This window comes from Myotis davidii, unplaced genomic scaffold (genome assembly GCF_000327345.1).
Source record: "Myotis davidii unplaced genomic scaffold, ASM32734v1 scaffold118, whole genome shotgun sequence".
NCBI lineage: Eukaryota > Metazoa > Chordata > Mammalia > Chiroptera > Vespertilionidae > Myotis > Myotis davidii.
Genome location: NW_006290441.1, coordinates 3,123,777 through 3,132,892, shown reverse-complemented (window position 1 = coordinate 3,132,892; position 9,116 = coordinate 3,123,777). Strand labels below are relative to the sequence as shown.

The 9,116-nt window shown below is 44.5% G+C and overlaps 1 protein-coding gene across 1 annotated transcript in view; it reads right to left on the bottom strand.

Annotated features, from left to right (window-relative positions):
• The window catches only part of TRIM66 (tripartite motif containing 66), a 39,215-nt gene that overhangs the window by 12,529 nt on the left and 17,570 nt on the right, over positions 1-9,116 (bottom strand). Inside the window, exon 10 of the mRNA XM_006763486.2 lies at positions 8,421-8,582. Coding sequence (XP_006763549.1) covers positions 8,421-8,582 — 162 coding nt within the window. The remainder of the gene's footprint in view (positions 1-8,420; positions 8,583-9,116) is intronic.

Below are 9,116 nucleotides of genomic sequence, written 5' to 3'. Positions count from 1 at the left end.
AGCGGGAGGGGGGGGTAGAGTGTAACGTGGGGACAAGGACACATATGTAATATCTTAATCAATAAAAAATATATTAAAGTGAATTAAAAAAAAGAATTACGGTACCACAAAAAAAAAAAGAAAATAATTTTATGGTTGGGTCACAACATGAGGAACTGTATTTAAAGGGCCAGAAGGTTGAGAACCACTGGTAAAGTCTCTTTCTTATAGGTAAGAAAGGTTGAAGAGAAAGAAGGATGGGGAGAATGCTCAAGCCAAATTTGGCAGACTAGGCATGGAGCACAGTTTAAGGGACTGCGATAAAAAAACAACAACAAAAAAAAAACAAGGGCTATCTCAATCACCCCTTTGTTGTCCTGGTTATGTACTACCATAGCTTTCTATTATTCTACATTTTTTGTCTATGGACAAGAATACCCGATGATGATTGCATTCCCTTCTGTTACATAGGACCATCTAGTCCTTGGAGTAGATTTTTTCACCTTTTCCGATTTGACATGTATATTTAATGCAGTGCTGGTGTTCATTTCATCTACTGACTACACAGATGGCTCTCTGCCTTTCAGTGAGATCCTTCGTGCCATGCATTAAGAACACCAAGATCCACAATGAGGGATAAGGACACATTTGTAATACCTTAATCAATAAAGGTGGGGGGTGGGGGAGAACACCAAAATCCACCTGGGCCCATGCCAAGTAATGACAGTCAGGTGCAATATGTCACAAGCTGTACACAAAATTAAATTCCCAAAAACAAAACTTTCCAGATTAGGGGGTAGAAATCACACTTGTAAGATATCAACTCCCCTGTCCTGGTTACTTACTGCGTATCACGCAATGTGAGTCAATATAATAATAGAGGAGAGCAGGGCATGCAGACTGAGCCATGGAAGAATTGTGGAAACTGTGACAGTTTATTTTAACCTGGACCTGATGGACCTGCTTCCATAAACACCCGTAACAGTATCCTAACAGTGCAAGATCAGTAACACGCCCTAAGATACTGCAGACAAGACCGGTCTCTTTTGCCTCCGCATCTACAGCCAATCTCAAGGAGGCTACGGCCCTCAGGAGGTGGGGTGAAGCTCTGGCAGTGGTAACAAGAACCTGGGACATGTCCCTGGGGGAATTCTGAGTACAGACTCAGAGCAAGTGCCATAAGGAAGCCAGCCCCGACTCCATTTCTACAGGCTGTACAAACACAGTGGCATTTCCAGAACCGATATTTGCTGAGTATTAGCTATTTTAAGATGCTTTATCTATCTCTCTGGAGTGAAAGGCTGCAAAAGGTACTCATTTCATGTATAGAAAGAAAAAGATGAGTTGCGAACCTCCATCCTACTCTCCTGCCAGGGCTACCAGGCGAGTAGAGGGGTAAGGGGAGGGTCTACTTTCAGGGCCAGGAAAGCAGGCTGAGTCTCTAGGGCCTGCAAGGAAGGAAAGGGCTTCTGAAACACATGCTCGCATTGGAGAAGGGCTTGGGAATGTGGCCACACCTGACATTTGGTGCCTCACACACAGGAGCTCAACTGTCAATGGAGATGATGCCACCTGCCCTCTCTGCACCACGACTGTTCACAGGTTAAATGAGAAACGTAAGCCTATGGCCTGCTGTAAAGTCTGTATAGGGCAATCACTGACACTTCCAAGCTGGCAGGTACACAACCGATACCTTGATCTCATCTTTACATACAAAATCTTCAGATTTCATTGGGGAAAATGTATACTTGAGGTTTTCAAGTGAAAATGAACATTTTCTAGTTCAGGGAACAAAAAAAGTCAAAATGCCAAAAACATTCATTCTGATAATCCACTCAGGTTACCTTTGGGGAAGAGGGGAGAGTGCCCTGAGCCTAAAGAGCCCCTCGTACCTCTCTGACCTAGCATATACTCACTTGCCCCTAATTTTCTCTCCCCCCAAACCGCATGTCCCCGTCCCTGTCCCTTTCCTCTTCTTGTCTCTTATCTCTTTATCTCTATCTCCTTATCCGTTTGCATCTGCCTGACCTATGATTTGTCTGAATCACCCCATCTAGAATGTATATAATCTACCTGTCTGAACCACCTGCCTCTACAGGTTGCCTGGCCTGCTACTTCCCTGAATTGTCTGACTTTCACCCTCTTCTACTGGTCACCTATGCAACCCTTCACCTGTTTAACCTGTCTTTCCTGCTTGCCCTGCGCTCTGTTACCTGCTGCGCCTCCTCCCTCTCCCCATCTTCACCACACAAATCTTTTTCTAGAGTTCAATTTGTTAACATTATTATTCTAATTATTGCCACATGGTGATGTCAATAATCAGAGGAAGCTCTGTTCTTTCATTTTAGGAAGGGATTGAGACACAGAGTGATTACCCAGATCTCCCAAGCCCCTATAGGCCCAAGACTAGGAACCTGAGCCCAGCCTTAAAAACCTGCTGACTGGTCTTGATTTTCTGCCATTAGCTAGAAAGCCAGTGCCCTAGTAAGACGGAATTGAGAAGGCAATAAACAGACACTTAGTGCACATGCCCTGAGTTTAATATCAATTTCAGGTTCTTACAGCAAGACAATAGTGCTGTGGGTAAAATAGTATAGATGGGGTGGTATTCCACAGAAATTCATTTTTGAGATATCTGAACCTTAAAATTATACCTTAAAATTATTATTTTGAATGGGAGCACTTCTGAAACACCTTACACACTAGCTTGTCTTATTAAATAGAGCACATGGGGCCTAATGAGACCATTTCTTTAGTGACACAAAGGAACTCTGATGAACTCCTCTTACTGGGGCAGGACAGTGGTGCTTTAGGGAACGTCTGAGAATGCAGGGCGTTGCTTGTCAACTTGGGACTCACACCACCCCACTTTTCTGGGTGAAGCTTCTCACCTTCCCCAGGTGTTAGCTGCCATTATCGAAGGCCCGACTCCCTGCTTCTGATCTGCTTACTGCCACAATGTAAGAAAACTAATTTCCAAAGAAAACCATACAGCTAAGCTTTCTAGATCAAGACTGCTGACTAGACACCCGAGTGTGGGCTTATGGTCTCATACAGAATATAATGCGTGGAGTTCGTGACACTGTGTTCTGCTGCTGCTCCAAAGCTTTGACCGATCACTTCTGGTTTCAGGGTTTTGTTCAGTATTAAAACTGTCTAAGACTAACCACACTGTGTAAATGGGCAGTATGAGAAGGGACCAGTGACTTGGCAGTTGTGTCTGGGAAACACACGGAAGGCCTTCACTCTGGCTGAAGGAAACAGATAAGGAGACAAGGATAGCGGTAAATAGATTTGTGAATTAAATCCTTGGAATATTTGAGTGCGTCAGCAGCTTCCGAGGTAGGCTGGTTTAAAATAGTATAGTAGATCTTGAAACAGTTGAATCAGATAGCTGAGGAAGGAACTAACTTTCCAGCAAGTGGTTTCACAAGCTGATTTTTATAGTGAAGTCGCTGCTCTTGTGGACAATGAGTGTTCTGTACAAATTAGGGCTACTGCTGTGGCTGTAACTATGCTGATTTAGGCTAAGTGACCAAAGCCAAATGAGAAAACCTTCATGGGTGGTGAAGAGATAACTAAAGAGTGCCCAGTGCCCTGATGATCATAAGAGACAGAAAAAACAGAGGATCCCAGAGCCTGAGGGGGAAGAGGAAAGGAATCAATGGATTCCAGTGAATCTGAAGTGAATGAGTAGAACTCTCAAAATAGTTCTACTATTGGAGGGGCTGCATCCTTGGCTACTCTGGAGAAATAGGTCAGAGGTATTGTGGCCAGGCCAGGGTAAGGAAATTTAAGACCTACAGGCAAGAACCTATTCTCTCATGGGCCAGGAGACATAAACAAAGGGCTTGAGTTTGGTCTGTGAATTAAGCCAGGATAGAGCTAAGGAGACAGGTTTCCTAGAGGGAGCTAGATTCAGGGAACCAGGTCTGGGCAGTGTTTGCCTCAATTCCTGAGTAGGACAGACTGGACCTCTGTATAAGTTCTACATGTGCTAACACAGGCTGTGCCCTAAGAAAGCCTCACCAGGCACTTTGTTCAGGAACATTCTGAGCAACAGCTGCTCTCAGGGCTAGGCAATGAGAAGAATATGGTTGCTGAGGTCGAGAACCCATGATCTGATCCATGGCAGTGGATTTGGAGACTAGGAAGACAGGATGCCTAGTATTTTCTCGCTTATGCCAGGGTTTAGACTGCAGAGCTGGGGAATGTCCGGCCCATGGGCCATATAAGGCCCACAAAATCATTTGTTCTAGGTCTGCCAAGCCATTAGGGGTGAGTTAATTAAATGTTTGACCAAATATAGCAGGCTTTTAATTGATAATTTTATATGGCCCACGAATAATGTTATCCAAATATCCAAATGGCCCTTGGCAGAAAAACGGTTCCACACCCCTGGTTTTGAGTATGGGTTTAAGCACATCATTTCCCATTTCTGGGTTTTAATTCCTTTTTCCACAGGTTAATGTGAATCTCACTGAGTTGTAAGAATCAAATTTAGAGCTCAGGCATCAAAGTGCTTTAATAATGGTAATAAATGCTATTAGTATGAGTCATACTCCTTTACTTTCTGCATCACTCTTAATCATCTGGACTACAGGAATGACTACTGCTTCAGTAACATTTACTGAAAATACATCCCAGACTCCTCTCAAGCCATGAGCAGCATCCTGATGGCTCCAAGTTCTCTGTTAGAGATCTGGGGCCACATTATGAGCAGAAGAGAGATCCCTCTTGCAGGTGAAGTGGGGCTCAGACAGGGCTCCCCGTGATGCCACCAGGCTTGACTCCATGAGCGCTTTGCGTAAAAGGGGTGTCTTTCTCAGCAGTCAAATCGTTCAGAAGTATGAAATGGAGCCATCAAATGTCTTCCAGTTTCACTTGGGAGGTAAGAGGTTCTGCTGCAGAGCTGTAGCCATGGTCTTTCTTCAGAGTGGCTAAACCAAGACTCGGAAGCATAGGTAACAGCTAGCGTCAGACAAATGTTAACCTTCATTCAAAACATCCTGGTGGACTCAGGGAAGGTGGTGGGTAAAATGCTCCTGAGATCACAGAGCTCAAGCCACGAGAAAACCCATTCTGGAACTTTCAGATCTGCTTTTAGCATCAGCTCACTTCGTACCAAGTCTAGGTACTTGTGCACAGCAGCTCTGCTGTAACCACAATCTTCCTTGTGGTGACATAAAGCCAGTGAGCAGCTCAGAGCATGAAAGAGTCCCATGGAACACGCAGAGAGGTGCCTGGTGCCATAGGTTCCCCTGGTCTGTGACATTCAGATCGGCTTCTGACTTCCCTGGCACTCAGGCCAGTACAGGCTGAGGAGTGGGCTGGAGGCTAAACAACCTTATCAGATAAAGAAAACCAAGGCCAAACTAGGCTCCTAAGACCTCTCCCCACCAAGGCCTCAGGCTACTTCAACGATTATAAAGACAGAAAAATCCAGCACATGAGAGGCCAAATGAAGTATTGCCCCCTCCACTGCAGTCCACAAAGAGAGAAAACTTATTCATCCCTGTGTTAGTGACTAGGTTAAATTTTCTCTGTGCTTTGGTCATAACATTGCCAATAATCAACTGTATAACTTCCTGGATGGGTCATTTAACCTCTCTGTGTCTCAGTTTCCACATCTTTCAAAGGGGAGCAAGAGAGTGGCTTGCTCATAGTATTTCTAGATAAACAAAGAGACAAAATGAATAATTCATGTAAAAATCTATAGAAAAAGCAGAAAATGGTATACAAAATATTATCACTTAATGATAAGATGCTCAAAATGTTATCTTCATACCCTCTACCCTGCCCAATTCCAGGCTCAAGGCAATGACTGCCCTCAAAAAGAAAGCCCTTTTTCCTATTTAAGTAGCTTTGTATTTCATTAGGACTCTCTCAGTCAAGTGGATCCAAAGGGTCCTTTGGGCCAGAATGGCAACCCTGATACTCCTTTTTCCGGGAGTTCAAGCCATAAAGAAGTCTATAAAACATCTGAAAAATTTTGGGTCCCCCGCCCTACAAATTTCTGCATGAGCCCAGGTTAATAAGGGCCATGGCAGCTCAAAATGAGAAATTAAAGTTCCTAGGACCTTCACTAACCCCATTACCAAGCTATTCGTGGCTCATCTCCTTTCCTTCCTCTGTCCTGTGTTTAGGAACAGAACTGAGACTCATTAAACAAGATGTGACATTTTCTGCATGACTTCTACTATCACTTGAACACAGGAAATTCCCATGCTTCCTTCTGAACTACTGACATCTACAGCTACCTGCCTTTTGCTCATCTTCTAATGCAGCTTCCACAGAAGACCATTAACAGTACAAAACATAACTTTTTTCTCCCCCCAAATATACCTTCTTCCCATGCTCCCATCTCAGTGAAGGGTAAACCAGGGGGACAAAACAGACCTAGGTGTTAAGCCAAAAGACTTTCTTTCCCTCTCTTCCCATCGCTGATCAGGCTCTGAATACAAACAGCTCCTGTAATCTGCTTTCTTGAAGCCCTTGTTTCCTCTTTAGCCCCATCACTACTGACTTCATTCAACTTCTCCTATTTCTCCTCTGTACTATTTTGGTCTCCCTTACTGCAGCTAAAGTGACTTTTCTAAAATTTCATTCAAACCAGATCCTTCCTTGCTAGAAATTCTTCATTCACTCCTCACCAACCCACAAGACTGGATGCTGACTCCAGAGCTTAATTCACAAGGTCTCAGACTCTGGTTTCACTCCCATCCCCCAGTACATCTCATGTTCCTACCAAGCCAAATTATCTGAGACCCTCTAAGTGCCTGAGGCTTTCTCTCACTTCTGGAGCTTCCTACTTGCCATTGATTTTTACTGTTTATTCTAGCCCCCCACCCCTACCTCTTTCACTAGCCTAACTTGTCTTTCAAATCTCAGCTCAAAATCATGTCCTCTAGGAATCTTCTCTGAACAGTCCCTCTCCCAGGGCTAGGTGTTCCTTCCATATTCCCCAACAGTTATCATGGCACTTTATCATAATTGATTGTTGTTGCTTAACTATCTCTCCCGCTAGACCTTAAGCTCCAGTGTGAGACTATTCACCAATGTGTGCCTGACACCTAGCAAAAATATTTAGCACATACTAGGAGACTATATGTATGTGTGTGCGTGTGCGCGTGTGCATATATATATATATATATGTATGTATTTATTTTAACATTGAGTGAATAAATGTTTGGATGGATAGGCAGTTGGCCTAAGTATAAGAATTTAAGGACCCAAGTAGTATACCCCTAAGAGCCACAAAGGGTCTATTTACAGCATCTCTATGGCCTCTAGGCCAAAGCATTTCAACAGGTAGGACAGGACAGGCATAAACCAAAAACCATTAATACAAGAGACCTATCCAGACTTCAAGAGTCACCAGGGATTTCTAAGTTAACATTTCATTTTGGTCACGCCTTACTTTTCTAAATTCTCAAATATCACTGAGATAGATTGACCTAAGCATAGATCAATCACTGGTGCTAAGCACTGATGCTGCTAGGGAAACATGGTGAGGAGGTAGGTACACAGAACAACTAGTGAACTGGGGCAGAGGGTGCAGACTGGAAGGCTACAGAATAGCTGACAGAGCTTCAGGTGCAGGGCTGAGTGGAGCACCAGGAGGGCCAAGGGCACCAGACCAGAGAAGGCAATAGGTAATATGAAAAGGGCCAAAGTACATAGGGAGGGCTGAGTGGAGGTCATGGCACAGTACTGAGGTTTCAGCTAGGAGGATTGCGGGCGGGAGGTGGGGTATAGGACAGTAAGAGTAGGACAGCTGAGAAGTTGTGGGGTTCAGTAACTGACACTTCCAGCCAGCAGGGAGGTGGGTGCACAGGGAGGGCTCCAGTAGCTGATCTTTAAGAGATCTCAGTGCCCCTAGATGCTCAGGACATCTCTGTACTCATCTAACAAATTCCATTGATTCTAATTCCAAGGCCAATCAATGTTGGGTTGTGGAGTCACATAAAATATTTTCACCATTTCCATTGCAGAGAGTTATGTTCAGGCTTTGGATTCTGACAGATCTCATTTTAAATAAAACTCAGCCCTTTTATCTACTAGCTCTGGGGCCCTGGACTTCAGTTTCCATAGCCATAAAATGGGGATGCCCACCTCACAGAACTGCTGGGCGGGCTGAGATGCTTGTGAAGCACACGCACAGTTCTAGGCACAGAGTAAGTTTTCAGTAAACTGGCTCTTCCCTTTTCTAAATGAAGCTTAGCTGGTCCCATTTTAAGTATCTATGTGGGGGTGGCAATGGGGTGAGGAGGACTTATGTTGCTGACTCATTAAGACAGAAGGCATGAGTCAGGGCTGTGTAACATCCAGGGATGGAACAGGGACACTCCTCCCCCCGCCCCGTCCTCCTCATCCAGCCCCCGGGGGTCTTGGCTACCAGTGGGTCCCACGTGGTTAGGAAAAGCAGGCTCTGTTAGTACCTTTCTCACCACATTTGGAGAGGAGTGCTGGGCAGTGTTGTCCAGGGAGGGGACACTGTGAGGGGTTTCTTCCCCAGATGACTGGGGCAAGTTAGCAGCAGTATTCTTGTCAAGAGAGAGAGCTGGCTTTGGGACTTCAGATGCTGGGGGCTCGTCTGTAGCCTGTAGAAGAAAATAAAAACTTGGGTGGCTTTCACTGCAGAGAGTAGCTGCAGCAGGAGCGGCAGGAGCAGCAGCTGCACCCAGGGTTAGTGCCCGCCCTGCACTCCCCCTTACCACCACTGTGAACTGCTTAAAATTTTTTCAGAAAGAAAGATACTCTTATCTAAACTCTTCCTAAGATATATCCTAATAACAGTCTTAGGATAAAACCCCAGGAGAATTCTGAACTAACTCTGTCATATTCGCCTTAGCAGTCATAACAGTTATGACTTACATTTAACTTGTGGTCCTCTAGGAACCCTAGACCCTTCACTGCCATGATGAGGATTAGTCTATATCCCCTCGTAGAAACTGACCTCAGAGGAAAACTTTGAAACATGGTCTAAAAGTTGAAAGTACTAAGTATTAATTTGAGGCCTTATATTTTGTAATAAAGTAAAAGTCTATAGAGCTGCTTTGAAGATATAACTGTGATCACAGATCTAAAGGAGACACCACTATGGGAAAAGTGAGTAGAGAGAAGGGGGCTGCAAC